General features: G+C 39.3%; 2 protein-coding genes across 2 annotated transcripts in view; one reads left to right on the forward strand and one right to left on the reverse strand.

Annotated features, from left to right (window-relative positions):
• APPBP2 (amyloid beta precursor protein binding protein 2) overlaps positions 1-2,787 on the reverse strand; it is a 49,990-nt gene extending 47,203 nt beyond the window's left edge. The window contains exon 1 of the mRNA XM_019732497.2: positions 2,352-2,787. Within this exon, the coding sequence (XP_019588056.1) occupies positions 2,352-2,489 (138 nt within the window). The 5' untranslated portion in view covers positions 2,490-2,787. The remainder of the gene's footprint in view (positions 1-2,351) is intronic.
• A 112-nt stretch (positions 2,788-2,899) lies between these two features.
• Positions 2,900-27,619, forward strand: part of PPM1D (protein phosphatase, Mg2+/Mn2+ dependent 1D) — a 70,202-nt gene continuing 45,482 nt past the window's right edge. Inside the window, exons 1-5 of the mRNA XM_074320595.1 lie at positions 2,900-3,050; positions 15,738-15,833; positions 17,794-17,916; positions 19,825-20,208; positions 21,150-21,269. The gene's annotated coding sequence lies outside the window, so the exon portion shown is untranslated. The remainder of the gene's footprint in view (positions 3,051-15,737; positions 15,834-17,793; positions 17,917-19,824; positions 20,209-21,149; positions 21,270-27,619) is intronic.

A 27,619-nucleotide genomic window follows, 5' to 3' on the forward strand; every position in this document is an offset into this window, starting at 1 on the left:
TTTGTACACATTAACACCTCTCCCTCCCCTTCTTAGGGAGCAGTCAGCATGCCTACTTCTTCACCTCCCATTCATTCCATAATCTCATCTCCTAAGGCGTCATGACCATGAAGGTACCTTCACCTGAAGTTACTGACAAAAATTAACATAGTGACACTGGGCTACACCAATCAAGAGGGATGGGAGAATTTTTGATTCCACAAATAGTATAATTTTTTATACGACTACGCCTATTGATAGAACTAGGGACTGATGGAGGGATGAGTTTCTCCTTGGCTCTAAATTGGAGAAAACTGTAAACAGTAAGCCCCTTAAATTTTTCAAATTGGGCATGGGACGAATATCTTACATTTATATGTATTATTGACTTTCACTCTACTTCTATAAAAGTTAATCAAAAATTAGTTCTATAACGTCTTTCATCAAAATAATCTACTACCTCAAAATGCAAAATCATTCCAAGCAAGAAAGCAAGGTCCATAGGAACTAAACAAATACCAGGTATAGGACCCTGACTAAATTACTTAATTTTCTCACCTCACATAGGGTTATACCCTTCTAACCCTAGTTTAATTGTGAGGATTAAACAAGCTAACGTGTAAAAACACTTAACACAGTTCCAGGCACATGTTAAATATACCTTCTTTCATCTTAGCACAGTGCCATACTTCCAACAGACTTACAACTATTAAGGAGTAAAACTGTACCGAGAAGAAGCAATATTAGAACTTTGTGAACATTGTGAAACAGAAAATGTGGCAAAAGCACCATTTGTTCATACTCACTAATAATAATCTTCAAATGAAAAGCTTCAATTAGAAGCAAGTTACTAGAAGCGATCCAAGCATTTTGAGGGAATTCAACTACTAATATACTCTGATTAAATTTCCAATGACTTTCTCTAAAAAGAGGAATATACTACATAGGATTTAATAAAATAAACAGAGTTATCACACACACAAAGTTGCAGTTTCCCAGATTGAGAAAGACAACTCTAATATTTCCTTAGATACACACAAAAGTCAATGTATCAAAGGGATTTGGAAAGAAGGGAAGTTTTTCTCTAACACCCCCACACACACCCCATAATAATATGAATGACCAAAATGAATCTTCTCCAAATATTTAGGGGGGAAACATTTTAATTTTTAGAATTGGTGTAAAGCAGCTGGATTTAGTAGAATGCAGAAAAAAAAAATTATTCTGGAGTGGAGAAAGTGGGCAATCTTCCCAATAAAACAACTGCCATAAAACACCATACATATCTAAGAACATACACATCTGTTAAAAATCAGTTTACACTGTTCCGGCCAATTTACAAATCAAGAGGAAATATTTAAGATCTAAAAAATAAATCATAGTCTATTTCTGGTCAATTTTTGTATGGGTGGCTACTGGAGAATAGGCGTTATCCACACCAATTCAAGGCAAGGAAAACTGAATAATAAATCCACTGTTCACATTCAAACGTGGGGGGAGAGGAAAAGGGAGGCTCCAAGTCCATAAAGTTCTCCTCCCTCTCTAAACACTGCAAAAATTGTCCACGTCTAAAGACTCTTACCCTTGAAACTCCTTGGAGAGTGATTTACAGATTTTTTTGTTCAGATTTTTGAGGGGGAGTGATTTAGGAATGCTGCAAGATTGCAACTTTCAAATACATGAACATAATTTTAAATTCTAAAGTATTTTCTTCTTTCAGGAAAGATTTCCCCCCTTCCTTTCAACTTGATTATCACCACTCCAATATTAATAAAATCCCCAAGTCAACTCCAATTATAAGCGAAAACCAAAGCTTTAAAGAATATGCGAGTAAGGCACACGATTGTTTCCAACAATTCCTCAACTCCCTCCCGATTAGGATGAGAAAAGAGAAACCAAGGAACATGAAGCAGGAAAAAATACTTGGGAAGGAGGGCGGCGAGAGGAGAAAGTAGGAAGGGGGCGGGAGGGCGGGGGGAGCAGAGCAGAAAGTCCAGCTGATGCTGACCCTTAATTGGAAAGAGAGGACAGAAAATATCCCGAAGACACAGGCTAGAAGGGAAGGACTGAGTGGGACAAGGGCGCAATAGAGGAAGTCCACGCAAGGCCTACCCAAGGGGGCACAGTATAGGAGGGAACACCGGGAAAGACTCATTAGGAAGAAATACCAATCAAGGCCCAAGAGCTTAAGAGAGAGGATATGGAGATAGGGTATTTCTATACTGGCAACCCCGAGACCGTACCAGATTATCTCGGGAGGCAATCCTGCTACGAGGGGTAAAGGGTTAACCGCGGGGGGTTCGCAGACGTGGAAGGGGGTGCGGCCCCATGGGTTGCGGCAGGAGAGCGGAGAGCAGGCCCCCAGTCCATACCTTGTAATAAACATCGAACTGGATGTTCTCGGGCAAGGAGCGGATGTCTCTGCGGGAGCGAATGTAGTTGTCCACGACAGCGGAGATGGCGGTGTTGTAGAGAGTCTCTGGGATCCACTCTAGTTCCACGGCCGCCATCTTCCTTCCCTCCTCCTCCGCCTCCTCCGCCTCCTCCTCCCGAAGGCCCCCGCCTCCCTCCGTAGCGAACTCCTCTGCGGCCCCGGAGGAATCGGAGGGGCGGCGGCAGCCACGCGGGCACACGGCAGAAGGGCACGGCCGTCCTGGCTCCTCCGGGGCGAGCTGTGGGGCAACCGCAGCAGGCCTGGGTAAAGGGCGGGGTACGGAGCAGGAGACAGCGGGCCGAAGCCTCACATTCCGGGTTTGCGAGAAACCCAGGTTCCGTCCCAGCGCCGATCTCTGCAGGGGCGGGACTGCGTGTGCGGCGTCATGACGTCAGGGCACGCCGACGCGCTGGAGGGAAGGAATGCGGCAGGCGGAAAACTTGGGAAGAGCAGTGATCCCTTCCACAGATAACGTGCTTTCGTAGGGGCCGCAGTTGAGTGGATAGGGGTAGACTTTTTACACTGGACGATTTATTCCAGGATTTTTACCCGCCCCTTCCGAGTCATTGGGGCGCAACAGCCCCTTCAGTAAATCCTGCCTCGGGAGTTCTTACGCACGGACCCTTTCGAGGCTCAGGTAAAAGTTTGGATCTCTTCTCATAAAAATGCATAATTATGAGTACATTGAAAATTATGCATTCAGGGAATTCACGTTACTCTAGAAACCCTTCCTTAGACTCCGGTCCTTAGCCAAGTTAAGAACCTTCGGTCCAGGAACTGGGGGTCAGGACGGAAAGGAGAAGTCTCATTGTATGACCATTCGCGCTGAACTTTAAAAAATTTTTTTAACCTAGCAGAATTTGCATTGCTGGGGCCAGAGAGACAACAAGAAAGAACTTGTTTCTTTTTCCAAACAAAATTTACGGGAAAAAGAACAAAAAACAAACAAAAACAAACAAACAAAAACTTGCTTTAGAAGAATTTGGTAGGAAGGTTAGCCTGATTATGGAATTAAAAGTAGTGGTGAGAGAAAAAGGACTAAATAGTAGATGTCATAGGACTTAGTGGAAGAATAGAAATGAAGATTTTAATTTTCTCCCCTAATTCTAATCTGGGCCTCCGGATGGTTGAAAAACTGAGTACTTGTTTCAGCTCCTTTCTTTTTTCAGCCTGAACATCTGCTATTTATGTAACTTAATTTCCCAAGTCTGTGATTTCAAGAACTTTATGCAACATTTTTCAGCTCTAGGAATTTAACAAGGAAGTTATTGGCCATAATTGGTGACACTGAATCTCATAGTCACTCTGTAACAATGTAAAACCTGAAGACAATAATGATGACAATGTTCTGACAATTAGAATTGGAAGTTGTCCTTCCAGTTTACCCCAGTATTTCAATGTTAGATGGTTAAATAATTTGGTAAAAAAACCCACACTTAGTCCTCTTCTCGTCTATGCTAGTTCTTACTCTAATTCATAAACCTAAGAAAGCTGTGGTTGGCCTTAAGGTAAGTTGTTGTCAGACTTAGGAAGTGAAAAAAAAAAAAAAAAAGAATGCTCAGTTACATTTTAATTTCAGATAAACAATGATAGTTTTTAAAATATAAATATGTTACATGCAATAGTTTCTCCCACCCATTCTGAGTCACTCAGTTTCTTCAGCAAATCCTGCATCAGGAGTTCTTAGACATAGGCTTTTGAGGCTATTTGAATCCTCTCTCTCTCTCTCTCTCTCTCTCTCTCACACACAGAAATGCATGATTATGCATGCAAATATTCATCATTTAACTGAAATTCAAATTTAACTGGGCATCTGTATTTTATCCAGCAACCCTACCCCAAAGGATCTATGAATCCCCTGAAACTGAGTGTACTTGTTCTAGGACATTTTGGCTGAATGAGGACCTGGACTCAGGTTCTATAAACATGTTGTGTCAGACACATGTGATTGCTGGAAGGACCTTAGATGCTGCTGGGCAGAGTTAGACATCCGAAAATATATATAGACAGTGGGGTCTCTGTGGATGGAAGGACCTCTTGACCCCTTGTTCATTGTTTTGAGGTTGAAAGTTATTAGGATGTGTGTGATGGGCTGGGAGGCCCTGATCAAAGGCAAACAGACTGCCAGAAAGGACAGAGCCCCTGAGAAACAATTCATCATGAGGGGGAAGGAGTCAGAATTAATGGGTTGGCATCTGTACAAAGTACCAAATGGGAACATTGACTCCAGAACTAGAACCTGTCTGTGGGCTTGGACTCGCAAGAACTGGCTGAACTAGGTTACTGAAACTAGGTTACTTTGGTTGTGGACCATCCTCAACTGAGAGAAGGAAGGTTCTCCCTTGCACCCTAGGAAATGAACAAATACCAACAGAGATGGGATTTGCACGCAATAATTATATAAACACTGGCTTTCATATTTCAGATGACAGCATAGCATCTGAGTTTTTAGTGGGCAGGGCCAGATCATAAAGAGGCTTAAATGTGATGCTAATGGCCTTGGACTTTATCTTGGAGACGATAGGGAATCCTTCAAGGATTGTAAGCAGGGTAGTAAAAGGATCAGATTTGTGTGTCAAGGAAAACAGCAGTAATCTAGTACCAGCAGAGCCAGAAGAAGGTCTAGAAGCATGCACTGTCCTCTACAGAAGGGTAGAATAAGAAAGAGGCCTGCTAAACTGTCATGGCTGCCTATGCATTTTAGTGGACAAGGTCCTTTGTATTTTTTTGTTTTTGTTTTTGTTTTTTAAATTTATTGGGGTGACAATTGTTAGTAAAATTACATAGATTTCAGGTGTACAATTCTGTATTACATCATCTATAAATCCCATTGTGTGTTCACCACCCAGAGTCAATTCTCCTTCCATCACCATATATTTGTACAAGGTCCTTTGTATCACAAAATTCCCCTACAGTTCACCAAATCTCCTTTAAGCCTTGACTACTGGTGGCCTCAAATTTAGCAGGAGGCATTGCACCATACAGAGGTATATGAGGCATGAACCTGGTCCAAAAAGAACTTTGAGAATCCTAATAGGGGATACACATTGTGCCATTTTAAAATTGTAATTTCTCTCTTCGTTGAGGTTATATTGTCCAGTGCTTCTTAGGGTCAAATGGGGTGTTATGTATGGTAATGAAAACAGGAGAGATCAAGGATAGGGGGAGCATCCTAATGGGTAGCAGTCTGGATTAATTTTGGAGACAGAATGCCACGTGTAGGAAGCAGAGTGAATTTAAGACATAATGGACAGTAACTATGAACATGTTCAGGAAACTTTTTAGTTTTCTGCAGATACGTGTAATGATACCGAGGGATGAGAATTGGGCCAGATTTTCTATCTGCATTGTTTCCCCAAGTGACAAGGCTTATTGGTAAAGCCTTGTTCTGTTCTTTGGTGGCTGCGAGTGTCAGGAACCAGTCATTTTGCCTATATGATATGTGGTGCCATAGATGGGCCTTGATGACTCTATTTATGAGGTTCATGTAATTGTTAGTCTGTGGTCGATGGGTGTTGAATATGTGGATTTAGACTTCCTCTTGAATCTGGTTGGATTGTGTCTGCTTCAACAATTAGAGTATGGGAGAAGTGATGCTAGGTCAGAAAAGGCCATGCAGAGTCTACCATGTTCTTTGGAATACTCACTCTTGGATTCCCGGGCCACCATATAAAAAGATGAATTACCCTAAGGCTGCCATACACTCAGAAAGCCCAAGGCACGTAGAGAGGCTATGTGTAAGCACTCTGATCAGCAATTCCAGCTGCGTATAGCCTTTGAATCATTCCAGCCCAGGTACCAGTTGTTTCAGTGAAGAAACCTCCAGTGATTCCAACTCCAAGACATTTGAGTCACCTTCACTCCAGTGTTCCCAGATGAGAGCCCAAGCATCATGATGCTGAGACATGCATTCCTAGTCTGCTCTATCTGAATTCCTGACCCACATAATAAATAATAAATAGCATAATAAAATGGTTGTTCATTTACGTCATTAAGGTTGCAGTGCTTTGTTAGGCCACAATAGATCACTGAAATACCCCATTCCAATCCCCTAAAGTTTCCATGCATCCATCACTTTAGACTCCATTTTGAACCTATTCCTTCTCTGGACTACATATTACTAAGCATATGGATTCATTTATGAAAATGATACAATTCATAATCTGTACTGGACATTTTTCTTAACTTTCTGACAATGGCTCTGCTACACTATAAAAGTGAACTTCTAACCTTAGAGTATCAGAATGGAGACAATGATTACTGTCCTAAATTGGAAGTCTTTTTCAGAGCCAAGTCTAAATCCACATATTCAACACCCATTGACCACAGACTAACAATTACATGGACCTCATAAATAGAGTCATCAAGGCACATCTATGGCACCACATATCATATAGGCAAAATGACTGGGTCCTGTAACTCGCAGCCACCAAAGAACAGAACAAGGCTTTGCCAACAAGCCTGGTCACTTGGGGAAACAATGCAGATAGAAAATCTGGCCCAATTCTATCCCTCGGTATCATTACGTGTATCTGCAGAAAACTAAAAAGTTTCCTGAACATGTTCATAGTTACTGTCCATCGTGTCTTGGCCCCTTTAAATTCACTCTGCTTCCTACACGTGGCATTCTGTCTCCAAAATTAATCCAGACTGCTACCCATTAGGATGCTCCCCCTATCCTTGATCTCTCCTGTTTTCATTACCATACATAACACCCCATTTGACCCTAAGAAGCACTGGACAATATAACCTATCATTTACCAGTCCTTGTTTTGAGCAAATGCACTTGGAACCTGTCCTGCACAGTCTGCCTACTTACCCTGGCAATCAAAGTAGAGAATCAGCAAAGAAAGTCTTGACTGGTTTTGTGTATGTACTGCTAATCTAATGCCCAATGTATGGAATAGAAGTATAAGGGTTATTCTCGGAAAGACAGAAAGTAATCATTTATAACAATACATGTGAAAACTGTGATAACGTTTGCACAAGATATTATGGGAGTGCTGAGGACGGGATAATGAGTTGATTTTGGAGATAACAATGCTACAACAGTTCCAATATAGGTCAATTCTCAAAGTATTTTTAGTTGCAACGAAGTTCATAGGAAAATAACACGAATAGATTTATTTGAACAATTGTAAGTGGATTGGTTCATTTCACCTTGACACGACACCTCCAACTTCTGGGAAATTTCCTGATGATTAGCATGTAAAAAATACATGAAAAATTGTGAGACAAAGTTGTGGTTCTTTATTTGTGACAGTGAAAAGTTATGACTTTTTCAATGATATAGAAAGTAGGGGGCGGCCGGATGGCTCAGTTGGTTAGAGCTTGTACTCCTAACAACAAGGTTGCCAGTTCAGTTCCCACATGGGATGGTGGGCTGCACCCCCTGCAACTAAAGATTGGCAGCTGGACTTGGAGCTGAGTTGCACCTTCTATAATTAGATTGAAGGACAACTACTTGGAGCTGATGGGCCCTGGAGAAATACACTGTTCCCCAAGAAATTTATTAAAAAAAAAAAAAAAAGTAGGGACAAGGTAAACTATATACAAAGTGATACAGTCATATAATAATAATTCTTGAGCCATTAGATAAAGATGCAATTATCCTAAGTGGATCAAGTCCACCTCTAACTCCCCACCAAACATTTTAGTTAAGACATGCAAATGACACAGATTTTTAATTTAGAAGACAAAATTTATGGCAAAGCCATTTACTGAGCTTAACAACATACTGAGGAGTTTGCGTCCAGTTTTGGATTTTTTAAGAATAATGTATCTATCAGATAAACAGGGAGACTTGGGAAAGGTTTCAAAAATGGGAAAAAACTTGATAATTGTTGATGATAGTTGAAGACGAGAGTATATCACAAGAGAGAAAGAATGTGTAATTTAAGAGAAAAAGTTAAGAGATCACATTATAATCTGCCCTGTAACATCTCTTATGATGTCTTATTTATAATTTAATTACATTATATGTGGGTGCCTTATCTCCCCAATGGGCCTATAAGTATCTTGCAGACTGGATAAATAAATATTGTGCGTTTCAGATACCAAACCTAGTGCAGACATAGAGCAAGCATTCAGCAATTGGATTAATAAATGAATGGGCTGTCCTACCTCTCTTTGGGAGGAAAAACATACACAGTTTGGTACATAGCGAAATATTTACTTCCTTTAAACAAATTTTCAAAAACATACACTTTGAAATAGTTTTTCCTTTTTAAAAAATTGTGGTAAAATATACATACCATAAAATTTACTATTTTCACTATTTTTAATGTCTAATTCATTGGCATTAAGTACATTAACAATGTTGTGCAACCATCACCACTATCCATTTCCAGAACTTTTTCATCATCCCAAACAGAAACTCTGTACCCATTAAACAATAATTCCCCATTGCCCCCCTCTTCCCAGCCCCTGGTAACCTCTAATGAGTTTGCCTTGTTCTACTAGGTACCTCATATAAGTGGAATTATACATTTGTCCTTTTGGGTCTGGCTTTTTTCATTTGGCATGTTTTCTTTCTTTTTTATTTTATTTTATTTCTGAAAGAAAGGGTTTATTGAGTCATATGCTAACCAGAAAAAGGACCAGGTCCTGGGCATGCAGTCTGAACCACCAGCAGCAGGGCTAGTTGGGGAAGGCAACATGTTCCATTTAGCATACGTTTTCAAGGTTCATCCATGTTGTATCATGCATCAGAATTTCATTCCTTTTTAAGCCTGAGTAATAGTCTATTGTATGTGTGTATAGACCACATTTGTTTATTCATTCATCTGCCCGTGGCCATTTGGGTTGTTTCTACATTTTGGCTATTGTGAATAACGCTGCTATGAACATAGGTATACAAACATCTGTTTGAGTCCCTGTTTCCAATTCTTTGGGTATATACCTAGGAGTAGAATTGCTGGATCATAAGGTAATTATACATTTAACTTTCTGAGGAGCTGCAAAACCGTTTTCCATAGCAGCTATACCATTTTATATTCCTACCAACAATGCACAAGAGTTCCAATTCCTCCACATCTTCACCAACACTTATGCCCCCCCCCTTTTTTAATAATATCCTGATGAGTGTGAAGTGGTATTAAAATATTTTTGTGTTTCACAAAAATTCACATTAGAGTGATGAGGTAGCCCAATAGAAGAGAAAATATATTAAAATACATAGTGGAAGACACTAAAGCTATGTTGGAAAAAATTTCTGGGAATATATATTAACAGCCTTAAAAATATGCTAATTCCAACTTAACTTATAGAAGTTTCCTCACACATTCAAATAGACATATGTATAAGGATGTTTATACTTCTTGTTTATGTGGTAAGGCATCAGTTTTAAAATATGAACAACAGCCCTTCCCCCCCATAAAGGCAGCAGATAAAATGGTTCTATGCCCATTTGTTTTAAGTGAGAGAACGCAGAAGAGAAAACAAGGAGCCTTTTCTTTGCTTTTGCATTTCAAAAACTTTCCCTGAGGGAAACAGAAAGAACTCTTATGCATAGACAATACAGTAGATTTAATGAATAGAGCTTCCCCATCCCTTACACCAGCCAGTGTCCCTGGAAAGGAGAAAGGAAGAAGGGGGAGAACCCAAAGTAAAAGTACAGTAATGTGATTATAGAGGAAGAGCCTTATACACCCTGTCCCCTCACCCCAACCACTATCACTACTTCTCACCCCAACACACCTGCGTGGTTCATAGAGGGACCATGGGACTTCTTGGGAGATGGAAATGTACACCTTGATTGGGGGCTTATAATGTAGAAGAAAAAGATATAACAACAATTATATAAAGTACATGAGGACAGATAAACGTATTTGTAAATTTTTATTTGCTCTAAACTTATTTCACTGTGAAGCAGGAAGTGTCAGATAAGTAAGGATAAGGGTTAAGTGGAAAGTGGGAACTGTGAAGAAATACAGTATTGATTCTAAATAGACTCTGATAAGTTAACAATACATATTATTAGCCTTAGAGAAAACACTGAAAAAAATAAAAAGAGGTATAATAAGAAGCTAATAGGAAATGAAATACTAAAAATATTAGATTATTATTCAATTTACGTGAAATTATAAAACAGACAAAACTAATCAATAATACTGTATTTTATTGTGTATAATCATATTATATATTTTGTTCTTATTCTTGCTATTTTGACCCTTGCATTCTATGTGTTTTGCTTTCTTATTTTTTAGTAATTTTGAAGTCCTACATCAGAAGTTGCAAATTAGTAGCTTATATTCACCCACAGATGTGGATGGGGTTTTTTGTTTGGTTGGTTTTTTTTTTGCGTCATAGGGTATTTAAATTTTTTTTGAGCTGACGTTTTAAAATCTGGATGTTTCACATAGAGATTCAGATATCTATCTAGCCACACTTGAAAGATCAGAACGTTGGGCTGGCCCAGTGGTTGGCGCTCCGTGCTCCTAACTCCAAAGGCTGCTGGTTCGATTCCCACATGGGCTAGTGGGCTCTCAACCACAAGGTTGCCAGTTCAATTCCTCGACTCCCGCAAGGGATGGTGGGCTGCGCCCCCTGCAACTAATAATGGCAATTGGACCTGGAGCTGAGCTGCACCCTCCACAACTAAGACTGAAAGAACAACAACTTGACTTGGAAAAAAGTCCTGGAAGTACACACTGTTCCCCAATAAAGTCCTGTTCCCCTTCCCCAATAAGAAAAGAAAAAAAAAAAAGTCAATTGCTTAAAAAAAAAATAAAAAATCAGAACGTCTATAATATAGGGCCCCTGATCTCACATGGAAACAATTACCTGGAACCAAATGGTAGTTGAACCCCCCTCGAGGAAGTATGTGCCCTGTGGTTCACCACAGTCCCCATCATTTTGTGTTCTTTCTCTAAAGAAGAGTGAATTTCAATTTATGTTTATAATCTTTGATTGTACTATTGTTTTCTTATGGTAGAATATGCCTCTGTTCTCATGGCATTCTCACTTTGATTAAAGACCTAAATGGGCCATTGTTACAGACTGAATTTTGTTTCCTCCCCCAAATTCATATGTTGAAGTCCTAACCCCCAGTGGGATGGTATTAGGAGATGGGACATTTTAGGAGATAATTTGGGTTAGATGAATTCATGATGGCAGGGCTCTCATGATGGGATTAGTGCCCTTGTAAGAAGAGACACCAAAAGGCTTGCTATCTCTCTGCTATATGAGGGCACAGCAAGAAGGCAGCCATCTTCAAGCCAGGGAGACAGCCCTCACCAGAACCCAATTATGCTGGCACCCTGATTTCAGACTTCCAGTCTCCAGAACCATGAGAAAACAAATTTCTGTTGTTTAAGCTAAGACCCATGTTATTGTGTTGGAGTAGCCTGAGCTGACTAACACAGCCATGTTTCGAGAAAAAAAAAAGTAAATGCCCACTTCTACATTACCTCTCTCTGGCCCCTGTGGACATTTGGGTTTGCGATTTCTGTTTAAATCCTTTTTCTTTCACCTGTCATTACCCATACGTTGTTAATAATTAAAATATGAATCAACATTTTTTATGACCATCAACATACATTATCTATCATTTTGCTCCCCTACAGAGAATACTTTTAGCAAGATTTTATTCTCCCCTGCCTTATATTCCACTTGGACTTTTATTGTGATTCAGTTCAAGAGTGTTATTAACTTTTCTTATTTTTGACTCTTCTATTTTAAGAATCTCTTCTGAAGAATTGCATAAAACTTCAGAATCACGTTATCAACAATTATTTATTCTTAATTGTATGCTTTGTTGGTTTCTTTGGTCATCACTGTTTCTTATACATCATGTTTCCCTTTTTTTGGAGCTTTTTATTGTGATTTATTTTTTATTTTGTTACACTACTTCTTTGAGGAAAAAACAAATCTCTGTTGATAGTTGGTTTGCATTCCCTGGAACTTGTGTCAGTCACTGGGTTGTTCAGTTTCCTCTGAGTTAGGCCTCCCACTGCAAGACTGCAACCTTCAGCTGGCAGGCGTGATGAGTGCACAGGGAACAGGCCTGCAAGCTAAGTCCCTCCCAGAGCAAGAAAGCTAAGGTGGTAGAAGCTTAAGGGATTTCACTGATGTCCTTTGGCTGTTGTGCAGAGCCTTTTAAAAAAATTCTTAGGATCAAATACATGGTGATGGAAGGAGAACTGACTGGGTGGTGAACACACAATGGGATTTATAGATGATGTAATACAGAATTGTACACCTGAAATCTATGTAATTTTACTAACAATTGTCACCCCAATAAATTTTTTAAAAAAATCTTAATTCTTCTCTCTTTCTCTGTTTGTTGTGGTTGTCTAAAATTAGTAGCATCTCAAGCCAGCTAATCTCTCTGACTGTCATAGTAAACCACCACCTCAGAGAGAGCCAGGTATAGCAGTCTAGAATCATGACCCTTTTCCCTTAAAAGGGTAAACTCTCCTCCATTGTCACTTTGTACCTACTGTTGCATATGAGAAAACATGGAAAGTTTCATTTTATCTTTGGAATATAGAAAAGTCACCAGGATTCCCTTGGAATCATCTTTGATTCTGTTCTGTTTCACACCCCACATCCTACCCCACAGGAAATTTTGTTGGTTCTATCTTCACAATATATGTAGAATCTGATCATTTCTCACCATGTCTATTGCTACCATCCTGGTCTAAGCCATTATCATTTCTCATCTAAATGACTGAGATAGCATCTTAAAATGGTTTCACTACGTTCACCCTTGTCACTCCTCTACTCAGAACCCTGCAATGGCTCCCATCTCATTCAAGTAAAAACAAAAATCTGTACAGTTGCCAACAAGACCATATAACTTGAAGTTTCCCCAACCCCACCTCATGTTACTGACCTGATCTCATAGTGTTTCCTTCCTCACTCTATTCATGTCCTATCCCAAACCATAGGACGTGAGTTTCCAGATGGAAGGGGCCAATCAAATGCCTAGCAAAATGGATGAAAATGGACTCCCACCAAGGTTCATCATTGTGAAATTTCAGCACACCAAGGACAAAGAATAAATACTTTCCAGAGGTCACCTCGCTCTTCTGTTCTCTCTGTTTGGAACACTCTTCTCACAGATAACTTCACTATTAACCTTTTCACCTTCTTCAAGTCTTTGCTCAAATAATACCTATCAAATGATGCCTTCCCCGATCACCCTAAATAATGTTGTACTAGTTCTCCTTTCTCTGCTTTATTTTTCCCCATAGCACTTACCATCTTCTAACATACCACATAGACTAATAATTATGATGTTTATTGTTTATTGCCTGTTGCTGAAATGTAAGTTCTACAAGAGTAGGGGTATTTGTCTGTTTTATTCACTGTTCTAAATCTAGTAAGTAGAACAATACCCAACATATAGTGGGTGCTCGATAGATATTTGTTGAATTGAATGAATAAAATACATTCAGGTGTGGCTCACCTTTCAGTAACTTTAAATAAAGACAATATCAGCTTATTTTTTTTCCAGATAGAGGTAATCTGTTGGAAAGTCTCAGTGCACAAGCCCTCTTTTTCATCCCCAAATGAAATAATCCCACACTTAAAAAAATTGTCACAGGGCCAGCCCAGTGGTTCAGGCGGTTAGAGCTCCATGCTTCTAACTTCAAAGGCTGCCGGTTCGATTCCCACATGGGCCAGTGGGCTCTCAACCACAAGGTTGCCAGTTCGATTTCTAGAGTCCCACAAGGGATGGTGGGCAGCGCCCCCTGCAACTAAGATTGAACACGGCACTTTGAGCTGAGCTGCCACTGAGCTCCCGGATGGCTCAGTTGGTTGGAGCACGTCCTCCCAACCACAAGGTTGCTGGTTCGACTCCCACAAGGGATGGTGGGCTGTGCCCCCTGCAACCAGCAATGGCAACTGGACCTGGAGCTGAGCTGCGCCCTCCACAACTAAGATTGAAAGGACAACAACTTGACTTGGGAAAAAAAAAAAGTCCTGGAAGTACACACTGTTCCCCAATAAAATCCTGTTCCCCTTCCCCAGTAAAATCTTTAAAAAATAATTGTTACATATTGTTGCTTCTTTCCTCCAAACCTTTCATCTGACTCAGCACCATGGAAATTACTTGAACAGTAAGATGTGAAAGGTGTTCCTTTTTAGTTTCTAGAAGCAGGACAACATTTTTCTTTTTACAATTCTTGAATCATTTCATCAGGAAGTTGGAGAATGTGTGTGATTTGTTCACTACCTTGGCCAACTCAGCATCTGTTTTTTTTATTTTAATTTTTCAATTACAGTTGACATTCAATATTCTATTAGTTTCAGGTATACAAGCCTAATGGTTACACATTTATATAACTTAGGAAGTGATCCCCCGTTTAGTACCCACCTGGCATCATACATATTTACTACAATATCATTGACTATATTCCCTGTGTTGTTTTAACATCTGTTTTGTATTATTATTTTTTTACTAAATAGTATTTAAAAGATTTCTGACTTCTGGTTAAAAAGGTAGTTTGAATAACTGGGGTTTTATTGAAAAAAAAGTTCCCTTTTGCCAGAACTCCATTATAGCAACAGTGAAGGTATTAAAAGGGGAAGGGGCATAAACCAGCAAGAATAAAGAAATCAAGAATGGAAACAATAGCAACAATAATACTTTGGCAACCTGAATGTAAATGGATGGGTATTAACTGAACCAAGAGACTAAGAAAGCACAATCTTAAGCCAGCATTGGAGCAAATAGAGAATCGATCTGATTTATAACAGTGAACTCATAAAAGACTCGGAAATTGGTGGCACCAGGTACCTCTGAAATTGGGGGGGGGGAGGGAGAGGATAAAAACAGGAAGATTGACTGAAAATCTGATTAGAAAATGTTAGGCTGACAAACATGCTGACGCAAAACTCTGCTTCCATCCTGGCTGAAAAAAACGAAGCTTATTCTGTAGAGAGGGTAAAATATAAGGTCTCTGGTCTGGGGGATAACAGGTTCAGTTGAAGGTAGGGATTCCATACTGAGAAGAGGTATACTAAGTGAAATTTTTCATAATAAATGTTAAGATACTTCTCCTACCCCCTAGTCTTCTTCTGGCCTCAACTCCCATAATACTGACAGCCAGATCTGTACCTACATTCACTCCATCCTGGAGAAGAGGCTTCTCTAGGGAGTCTGACCAACCCAAAACAGCTGGGGAAAAAAAAAGTTGTGATTAAGTTAAAATGTTGAGAAAATGTTTACTACTGTATGAATTCAATGAATTACTTTGACCCACGTAAAGAAAAGAATGTGACATTTATGAAGTGGTAACTTCAAAGCCTTTACAACAACAGTTCTGTAGTTCCACATTAATTTAGCTTTTCTTTTTCTTTTTTTTTTTTTTAGCCTGCCTGCATTATGAGAAAAAACTTCTTTCGAGCCTGAGAAAAAGGAACGAATTCTTTTCCCTTCAGGTCCTGTTCTACTACGTGCTGAAGCCATGTAAGTAGTTGAAGATTAGTGGGAGCTGAGGAGGATTGGAAAGGTTGCTTAACAAAAGGTATCTTTTCCACCAGGCTGTCAAGATGTTAGAATATTCCTCCGATTCGCGACTCTTTTATATGGGACATTAGGGACTCCAGTTAAAATGAAAACAGGTTAACTGGGAGTGAATTTACCAAGTCGTCATCACCTATTAAAAATGTAGACAACCAGTTTATCAGTTTATCTCATGGCAAAATCCTGGTGTTAAAGGACACAGAAAAATAGTAAGCACTGAAGAGGACAGAAGAAAGAATTGTCTGAATCAGTGCTGTCCAATAAAAATACAATACGAGCCACATATTTTAATTTGAAAATTTCCAGTAACCAACAAGTAAAACAAGAGGTAAAATTATTATTTTTTTTTACAAGAGAACAAATCCACTTTATTTACTTTTCAGTAAGTTTAAATCCTTGAGGGGTACAGCATTACACGGATTCTGTGTTCGATGGCGTTTGCAGGAAGGTTGCTGCAGAACTTGGCACAAACCATGCCACTGTTTCCATGAGCACGAGTTCCCTTTCCCCAGATTACTCTGGTTTTGTTTGTGAGAAACGTAGAATCTTAGGCTCCATCCCAGACTTACTGAGTCAGAATGTGTTTAATAGAATTCCACAGGTGATCCCAAGATCTCCCAGGTGATTGACTTGCATATTGAAGTTTGAGAAACACTGCTCTAGATAGCAGTCTCTTCTCAGGGACCATCCTCATTTTCCCTTCTCTTTTTCACCTTTCACTCTCTTTTTGATCTTTACTACCAGCATTTTAAAAATGATCCTGTCTCTTCATTATTTAAAAACAAATTATTCCCTTGACTCTTCGGCTTTCTCTCTCCTTCCATTCACAGATAAACTTCTTGAGTGACTTGCCTGTACTATAATCAGGTTCTCTTGGTCATCATCTCACTCACTCCTCAATCCATATTAGCCTGACTTTGGTCCTTACCACCTTACTGGAACTTTTTGGGCTTAGGTAACAAGTAACCCCTTTATGAATAAATCCAGTGGATGATTTTCAGTCGTAAACTTGACCGCTCGGCAACGTTTGACACTACTGACCATCTTTGCCTTCTTAAAATTCTCCTTTGGCTTTTGAACAGGACTTTTTTTCCCATCTTCCCCTACCTCTCTGACCACTCATTATCAGTCTTTCTCTGGTATTTATCCCTCCCACACCTCGCATGGATGCTGCAGAGAAGTAGGCCTGCTTCTTGTTCTAAAACAGAGTTTCCCAGTCTCCACACTCTTGACACGTTGGGCTGGATAATTCTTCGTTGCAGGGAGCTGTCCTGTGCATTGTAGGACGTTTAGTAGCGTCCCTGACCTCTACCCACTAGATGTCAGTAGCACCCCCCTCCCCTCATTGTGACCACCAAAAATGTCTCCAGATATTGCCAAATGTCTGGGGGGCGGGGGGGGGGGGGCAGGCAGCGGGAATTACCTAAGGTTGAGAACCACTGGTCTGAAAGTAATCCTATGTGACCTAGTTCTAATAAATACTAAAAGAGGTTTGCTGAAGGTTTCTAGGAAAGTTCTTCATTTGAGGAAGAGCTATGGAAAGCCATTCTTTCTCTCCCACCACATGGGGGAAGCATGCAATGTTGATTGCTACAGGCAGCCAACCTATATAACTCCGGATGAAGAAAGAGATGGGTCTCATGATGTCACTGAATCACTGGAAGAACCAGTCCTAACGATGAGCTTGTCCTTCCTCTGGATTTAATCTTGGATAATACACCGTCCAGAGTTGCTTGCTCATCTTGTTGCCTCCTGTCTCATTTCCTTGTACCAGTTTTTTTTGTCTCTCAGCCTCTTCCCTTCGGACTGGCTTTTTGTGTGTGTGTGTGCTGTCTGTTTGGTTTTCTACTTGTTTCTCGGTGGATACTAACTTGTACTCTCTTTCTCCTTGTGTCGCATGGAGGCTCGCCATCTCAGCACTGCCAGCTGTTGACGACTTCCAGCTCCCAGGCCTCAACTTGAATCCTCTGAAACAACTCTGTCAGCACAGCTGAGAGGCACCCGGATCACAGATGTCAGAGAAGAGGTCTGGCTGAGCTCCCAAACCGTCTTTCACGGTGCCTGAGGCTCAATGGTGCCCTCTGCTGATGCTAACTCAGGAGACTCAACAGCTCCAGCCTGAAACCAATTTTCTTCCGAGTGTTTTTAAGACCTTCACTTAATCCTGTAGAAAAGAATAGGAATTGAGAAATAGAAACAGGAAATCTGAAAAATTATGGGTCCTTGGAATTTAAAGGACATAGAGACTTCAGGGGCTCAGATGAATGTGTTGGGGATGTGTGTTTTTATTTGTTTCATTCCCTTCTCTAAGCCCAGTGACTGGAACAGCCCTAATCTGTGGTAAATGCTCAGTCAATATTTGCAGAGTGAATGTGTGCTGATGAGTAAGCAAAGGTCTGGTCTGTGGAGAAAGATATAATTGAGGACCTTTATGCTCCTACAAAGACAGAGAACCATTGCCTTGATTCCTGATCAATTCCTATCCAAGGTCCCTAACAGGCCTGTCCTCTGGTTCCATGAGATAACCCTGTACAGTATTTGTATAACAGATTCGTTTTTATTTACGCGGTCATGAGAGGTTGCCATAGCATTTTTATCTGGGCATATGGCCCATTCAGAGAAAAGTATTCATTTCCCAATCTTCTGTAATTTTGGTATGGCCTTGTGAATAAGACCTGGCCAATAGAATAGAAGCGGAATTGTTCTGGGGCAGTTCCATAAGACACACGAGCTTTGGACCACACTTAAGATCACACTTGTAATTATTCTCATTACAAGGCCATAGAGATGGGATATATTCACTGGCTTAATCCAGTTGGGGCTCTGTTCTAGAGCTGGGTTTGGGACCAATGCTACACAACAACATTGCTTGAGAATGGGGGAGGGAGTGATTCCCCAGAAAAATCATTGTGTAATTTTACCAAAAGAAGGATGAATGGATGCTGGACCAGATGCATGTGCCTAGCTCCAGGACTGACCTGGGAAGCTCTGGTTCCCAAAGAATGCAGAGATTGGTAACCAAACATTTCTAGAATTCCAGGGATTTTCACTCAGAGATGACCCCTTTTATAGATCTGACATGGTCTTCATAGTGGCACATTTTATTTTCTGACCCAATCCTTACTATGCCCATCAATTTGCAATGGTATCTGCCTCCATGAATGGCTCTTTCCCTTCTAATCGTTGCCTTCATTTTAAATCTGAGATTTAGAAGTGAGAGGAAACAACCCCTTTATCTGCTGGATTGCAAAGTCAATTCTCTCTGTCCTTGAGTAGCTTAGCAGAGAGCTGGGTCAGCAGGCCTGAGCTGGCTGAGTGGGAAGGGCCACAAGATTACTAGTACATAGGTACCAGCACCGGTGTTTGAACTCCTTTAGACAACTGTCCCACAGAATAGCCCTCTTTTATTCATGGCCTCAAAAACTCTGGTTGATTAGTGTTCCTCACTGCTTCCCATTTCCCCGTAAATACATAGAGCAGCTTGGGGCAGGGGTTTTTCTGGAGCAGTATTTGTAGACTGTCCGGCTGTGCCTGACCCAAGCTTGCCTCTGCTTGGGATAACGAGAGCTGGGAATACTCCATGGAATAATGAGAGCTTAGGGGACTTTCCCCACAGTAGCCTTTGTGTTATGTCTGCATCATGTGTCCCTAGTTATGTTTCTCACAGTCCTATGCCTGACAGAATCTTAGAGATCCTTCAAGAATCTCTAAGTTCACTGCCCACCAGTCACAGAGATGGATGACCATATCTATAATTTGAATTGGATATTCAAAGAATGCCCATGTTTCTATACCTCTTGCTGACATTAGGACAGATCCACCTATGTTGCCACTATAGAATTCATGTTTAGCAAATTATTGTACTCCTCTTGGCAGAATATCTTGTTTTGTAGTAATTATGGTTTTCACTTCTGCTACTTCTCTGCACCCTCAGGATCACTTACATTTTCTCTAGAAGCCCCATCGGAACCTGGGTAAACTACAGACCACCCAAGAAAAACTACCTTCAAGACAGGCTATTTCTAGTTCCCTATTGAGGAGAAACAGGAGATTTCTATTTTGTCAATGAAGATTCTTTACATTGCAAGTGAAGAAAAATCCAAGGAAACTGGTTTCATTAGAAATGGAAACTGAAAAAACTGTTGGTAGTTTCCAGGGATGGTTGTGACTTTATTCAAAGGTCAAACAATGTCACTTGGACCTATTTCCCAGATCTTCTTCCTCTGAGTGTTAGCTTCATCTTCAGGCTGGTTCCTTTCCTGGTAGCAGAGTGGCTGCAGCAGGCCCAACTTCACATCTGTAGACACCAAGTCCTGAGGTGAGTGTCTCTTCCAGTAGCTCTGTCATTAGGGAGAAGATTTTCTCTCCCAGAAGCCTCAGCAAATGTCTCTTCATATCTCACTGGCTTTTGATCAGGCTATGAGTTCATTAATGAACCCAGCACTAAGGCCATAGAGATGGGATATATTCACTGGCTTAACCCAGTTGGCGCTCTGTTCTAGAGCTGGGTTTGGGACCAATGCTACACAACAACATTGCTTGAGAATGGGGGAGGGAGTGATTCCCCAGAAAAATCATTGTGTAATTTTACCAAAAGAAGGATGAATGGATGCTGGACCAGAAAAAACAAGATGTCCACTAGAGTATCAGAACATAGATTATTTCATTTTAGTTTATTGTATGTGAGTAGGCAGATTAAGCTATATTATTCTCATTACAAAGATAGTCATTTTATTTGAGTTCTTTGACTTCACCTAATTTTTCATTAAAGTCCTTCCAAGAATGATTACACAACAGAAGCTCTTTCCACCTATCACCACTTAAATGGTTTACCTGATTAATCAGGGTTCTCCAGTGCCTCTAAAAAAGACACTGATGCCCAATGCATGTGGAACCTTTGGGGCTAGACTCCAATTCTCTGATATATCCACACACTACTGCTCTCACATGTTGAGTCAATGCTGGTTCGCAAACCTGTTCGTCCGAGTTCTTGTTTAATTATATATTTAATTAAATGTTGCATAACATAATAAAATATGAGTGGAGGAAAAGTAAGTTCTGTCTGAAAATTAAGTTGAATGCTTTAGAAAGATTTAATAAAGGCAAGTTGATAAAGAAAGAAAGACCTACTGTGAATTAGGTATGGGTGAGACTACTGTAAAAGATTGATGGTTTGTTGGGTAAATTCTAAAATGAAGAATTCTGCTGTGTATTCAGAGCACTTTGCATATGTTTTTAAGTTCTTGTTCTTTTTTCAAGAAGTCAAACTGAAGGTCATTGGTGATGCACTGTGGATGTGGTTTATGGAAAAAGGAGGGATGCTGGACTCCAAACAGTGGACTCGTATTCAAAACAAAGGTCTTGACTCTGCATCAACAGGTGGGTAAATGAATACATGTTCATGTAAGTTAAAATAAAACAGTTAAGGTTCATATGTATATGTGTGGTGAAAGCTATAAATTCAGCAGAGAAGTCAATGAGGAAGAGAATTAGAGTTGAATTGGTAATTAGGAGATAAGAAGCAGAAGGTTCAGGAAAGTTAAGAGGACGGAGTCCAGATTACAGGAGAGTAAGGTGAAAAATAAAACTACTGACAAAATTTAATCAAAAAGCTTAATAGAAATAAATCAATAACAATGATAATAGCTAACATTTATGAGTGCTTATTAGATGCAGACACTACCCTAGACATTTTCCATGCACTATGTTTTTTTACAGCAACTAAGGAAATAGATACCAAGTACCTTGTGCTAAGTTAGACAGCTAGAAAGTAAAATAGATTTTTCTGTTAAAGCACATGTTGGGGGAAAAACTCAGATTTTTCTGATGAAGAGAATATCCTAAGAAAAAATAAAAGCATTAAATCAAAAACAAACTTACAGTTATTGTGTTCTTGCTATGTGACCAGTATTCATTTAAAAATACAAGCCTCTGGTGGCCGGTTAGCTCAGTTGGTTAGAGCTTGGTGCTAATAACACCAGGTTGCCTGTTTGATATCCACCCCCCCCCCATGGGCCACTGTGAGCTGCAAGCTCCTTAAAAAAAGAAAAAATACAAACCTCTCCTCTTTAAATAGGTGCTTTAATAATTCACCTTTAAAAGTCGGTTTTGAAGTCCTTTCTAAGTTCACAGGCTGGAGGGAGGAAGAAAATGTGAAAATAAGAAGTTATGCCTTATAGCTCAGGAGAGAGGAGGCCAAGTGAGTGTTCTAAACTAATCTGCTTCTACATTAGCTGAGAAACCAAAATTATCTTGTTAGCACCTAAAAACAAAGACAATGTTTAAATTTTACTAGTTTCTAAAAGATGGTCTTCTTTGATTTTGTCTCTAATTCTGAAGGGCACACTATTTGGGGCTTAAACCGTTCCCCAACATAAGCATAGTAAACAGTAGTGCTGAGGAAAACTACTAAAGCACACAGTAATTACTTCAAGCAAAGAAAATGCTTTTTTCCCCAATTATTTAAATAAGTGTTGTTTAACTTTTCATAAATATGAGAAAAATAGAACTTTTCATTTAGGAAAAAGTAGTAAATTCAAGAGTAGGCCAGATCTCTTTAGGAAAAAAGGCTAAGCTGTATAAGTATCTGAAGAGAAAAGGTATAAATATTCTTCCCACATTAATGACTCTGAAACCAGATATCTACAGAAAACATGGCAGATTGAATTTCCGTGGCTAATTAAGAACACAGGTTTGACACGTTTGGGACTTTGTCAGCAGTGATTCTAATTTTGTGTCTCCTACCAATTTATATTTGCATACAATGAATGTGACAGTGGTAGCCGGATTAGACTGATTATTTTGTTAAATACTGAGTTGCAAAAACAACAGGATCAAAATAAATGCAGCACTGCAGAATTGAACCTCTTGAGACACATTATTGCAAAGTTCTATACACAGGGTGGCTCTAATAGATGAACAATGGACTACTTACTACTAAGATGTTACTGATATTTTCTAGGTATGAGAAGAAACAATGGCAAATTAATTAGATTCTTATTTTGCTTCTAAAACTAATTCTTATATATTTGAAGATTTTGAACGTGATAATTAAAAGCAAAATATGACACCTAAATCAACAAATAAGTGGATAAGAATAGTTAACCCTGAAATAGATCCAAGAGTACATAAAAACATTATCTAATAATGGGTGTATCTCTATACCAACAATTTAGTTGAATTGTATTAAATTTCCCCAGAAAGAAAAAAAAAAAATTGGGTCATTTCACAAAAGACATTGGGAAACATACCTACTTGAAAGAAGTTCAAATTCACTTCATGCCAAAATAATTCCAGATAAACTTGAATGTCAAAATACATTTTAATCATAAAAATGCTATCAGAAGGGCCGGCCCGGTGGCTCAGGCGGTTAGAGCTCCATGCTACTAACTCCGAAGGCTGCCGGTTCGATTCCCACATGGGCCAGTGGGCTCTCAACCACAAGGTTGCCAGTTCAACTCCTCAAGTCCCGCAAGGGATGGTGGGCTCTGCCCCCTGCAACTAAGGTTGAACACGGCACCTTGAGCTGAGCTGCCTCCTGGATGGCTCAGTTGGTTGGAGCGCATCCTCTCAACCACAAGGTTGCCGGTTCGACTCCGCAAGGGATGGTGGGCTGTGGCCCCTGCAACTAGCAACAGAAACTGGACCTGGAGCTGAGCTGTGCCCTCCACAACTAAGACTGAAAGAACAACAACTTGAAGCTGAACAGCACCCTCCACAACTGAGATTGAAAGGACAACAACTTGACTTGGAAAAAAAGGCCTGGAAGAACACAGTGTCCCCCAATAAAGTCCTGTTCCCCTTCCCCCAATAAAATCTTTAAAAAAAAAAAATGCTATCAGAAAACATGACATTTTAATCCTATTTAACTGATCTCAGAAATGAAAAGGACATTTTAGTCATAAAACCACTGGAAATATAAGAAAGGAAAAATCAAGAGGTTTTTTTTAGCATATTCTGTCATATATGTTCTTCTAGTTTTAAAAAAAATTCATTTACTATTATAATCAATGCTGCTGCGAAAGTCCTTGCATATGTACCTTGTATATGATAAATTCCTAGCTGTGGAACTTCTAGGACAAAGAATATATGTAGTTTAAATTTCAGTTTATATGGACTGAAATAGAAATATCAAATTACGTTCCCACTGATAGTTAATGAGACTACTTGTCTCCACAGCTTTCCAAGCCCTATATTTTATCCAACTTAAACGGTGTTTGCCAATCTAATAGGTGAAAAATATCTCATTGTTTCTTCTTGTACTTTTTCACATTTTTCCTTTTTGGATTTATTTATTATTTTTTATTGAGGTATAATTGACATACAACATTATATTAGTTTCAGGCATACTGGGTAATGATTCAATATTTGTATATATTGCAAAATGATTACCACAATAGTTAACATCTGTCACCATACATAGTTATAGAACATTTTTTGTTGTGATGAAAACTTTTAAGATCTTTTTTAACAACCTTCAAATATGCAATACAGTATTATTAACTATAGTCGCCATGATGTATATTACAATTTTATGACTTATAACTGGAAATTTTTACCTTTTGACTCCCTTCACCCACGTGTCCACACCCCGCCCCCCCCCCCCACACCTCTGGCAACCACAGATCTAATCTGCTCTTTGTATCTATGAACTTGGTTCCTTTTTTTTTTTTTTTTAAGATTCCCCATACAAGTAAGATCATTATTCGGAATTTGTCTTTCTCTGACTTATTTCACACAGCCTAATCCTCTTAAAATGTATCCATGTTGTCACAAATGGCAAGATTTCATTTTTTGTGGCTGAATAATCTGTTGTGTGTGCATATACACGCATATTACATTTTCTTTAGTCATTCATCCATTGATAGACACTTAGGTTGTTACCATATCTTTGCTATTGTAAATAATGCTGTAATGAACACAGTGGTGCATATATTTTTTTGAGTTAGTGTTTTTGTTTTCTTTGGATAAAAACCCAGAAGTGGAATTGCTGGGTCATAAGGTAGTTCTATTTTTGTTTTTTTGAAGAACCTGCATACTGTTTTCCACAGTGGCTACACCTATATATTTTTACTTAATTTAGGTCTTTAATCCACCTGCCACTTTATTTTAAAGCTGGTCTGAATGAAGGACTTTATATTTGTTCCCCCTCAAGGAGAGCAACTTGTCCCAACAGAAGGTGGGACAGGTGACCTAACAAAGTTAATGAATAATCAGTCCTTTCCTGAAGTGTTTGAGTTGCCACATCCATCATATACTTCTTCACATATATACACTGATCCCTCTCTGTTCTATTCTATTGATCTATTTGGCCATTTCTCTGCCACTGCCAACTTTATAACATATTATATCTGCGGGACAACTAACCAACTTAATATTCTTCTTTTTCAGTAACATCTTGGCTATTCTTATCCATTTTCTCTTCCAGATAAATTTTAGAATCAACTTGTCAAATAAAACAAAATCCAGTTGAGATTTTGATTAAAATTATAATAAATTTGTAGATTAATTTGAGACAAATTATGTTTCTAGGAACATGGCATTATTTTGCACTTATTCAGGAATTTATTTTTTCCTATAGTAAAGTTTCATAATTTTCTTCATTATCAATTTTACACATTTCTTGTTAATGAGTTAATTTATTCATTAACCAGTTCATTTAACTTTTGTCCTAGGCTTAGGGGATATAGCTATGAATAAGATAAGTTTCCTGTTCTCATGGAACTTATTCTAATTGGGAGAGACAATTAACAGACAAATAAAAAGGTCAGGTAGTGAGAAGTCCTCTGCAGAATTAAAATAGAGTTGTGTGATAGATATTGGGTGGCTACTTTAGTCTGGATGGTTTGGATGGTTAGGAAGTAAATCCCTTAATATTTAAACTGAGATCTGAATAGCAAGAAGAATCCACCCTTGTAAAGCTGCTGGAGGTGGGGGGGGAGCAGTCTAAGGAGAGGTAAGAGCTAAGGCAAAAAGCCTTAAACCTTCTAAGAGCTTGGCCTGTTCAAGGAACAGAAAGGCCCGTAGGCCTGGAGGGAGTGGGGAATGGGGAAACTGTTATGAAATGATGTTAGACAAACATTTAGGGACCAGATAGGTCTTGTAGGGCTTCATAAAGAGTTTGCATACTATTTTAAATGGGATGGGAACTCATACAGTGTATTGAGTAGGGGAATGACTTGATCTGATTTATGTTTTTTTTAAAACTAGTTTCAAGTGTATAAAACAATGTAGTCATTAGACATTTATATAACTCACAAAGTAATAACCCCAATAAATCTATTAGCCATCTGAAACTGTACATAGTTAGAATATTATTGACTATATTCGCTATGTTGTATTATATATTCCTTACTTTAAAAAAAATTATAGTTGACATTCAATATTATATTAGTTTCAGGTGTACAGTGTAGTGGTTAGACATTTATATAATTTATGAAGTGATCTCCCCGATAAGTCTAATACCCATCTGACACTATACATACATAGTTTTTACAATATTATTGACTATATTTCCCATACTGTACTGTACATCCCCATGACGCTTTTGTAACTACCAATTTGTACTTCTTAATTCTTTCACCTTTCTTACCGAGCCCCCTGATTTATCGTTTTGAAAGAGCATGATAGTAGTTAGTAGAAAAGGATTCAGAGGGTCAAATGTGAAAGAAAGATTTATGAGACTATGGTAGTGGTCCACGTGAGAGGTAATAGTGGCTTGGACTGGGATGGTAATGGTGGAGGTAGTGAGAAGTGGTGGGTGCAGTATTGATTTTGAAGAGTTAGTTAAAAGGATTTGCTGATGAATCAGAAGGATTGGAAATAGGAAGGAGTGGAGGAAAGAGGAATAAAAAAACTTTTATGTTTTTTGGCTTGAACAAAAATGGTGATGCTTACTTATACGGGTAAGACTGAGGGAGAAGGAGATATGGAGAAGAAATTTAGAGTTTGTTTTGGCCATGTTAAGATGAAAAGCCCATTAGACATTTATGTGGAACTGTCAAGCGTGCAGTGCGTATAGAGTCTGGGATTCAGGGTAAAGTTTAAGACTGGAGATATAAATTTGGGAGCCATCCCCAGATAGTTTTTAGAGCTGTGGTCCTGAATGGTGTTACCTAGAGAGAGTGTGTAGGTAAAGGAAAGAGCCCATAACAAAGCCCTGTACTCCGAACAATCTAAAGTCCAGCAGGGGAGAAATCAGCAAAGGAAAATGAGAAGAGGTGGTCAGTCAACGAGGTAGGAATAAAACCATTATAGTGTGGCCTCTTATAAACCAAGAGAAGCGTTTCAATAGGGAAACAATGGTTCCACTTTCTGCTTCAGTTGGGACCAAAGTTATTAAGAACAGAGAAGTCATCATTCGCTTTGGAAACAGAGAGGTCTGGTTGTATCATAAAAACAGTTTTAGTGGCATGATAGGGAGGGTCGCTCTATTGCAGGGGTGTCCAAACTTTTTTCAACGTTTTTTTACCAAGGGCCCAATATGTGGTAAAATACACAAACAGCCGGGCCACTCACTTGAGGTGAAGCACGTATTGCCTGACCTGGTTTATTTAAGTAAACTAAATATATTTTTGGAATTTGCTGCGGGCCAATAAAAAATGGATTGTGGGCCGCAGTTGGCCTGTGGGCCGCAGTTTGGACACCCCTGCTCTATTGGTTGAGTTAAGGAGAAATTATGAGGTAGGAATTGGAAGTAGAATCTAGATAGATACAACTCTTTCCAAAGT

Source organism: Rhinolophus sinicus, linkage group LG15 (assembly GCF_036562045.2).
Source record: "Rhinolophus sinicus isolate RSC01 linkage group LG15, ASM3656204v1, whole genome shotgun sequence".
In the NCBI taxonomy this organism is placed as follows: Eukaryota; Metazoa; Chordata; class Mammalia; order Chiroptera; family Rhinolophidae; genus Rhinolophus; species Rhinolophus sinicus.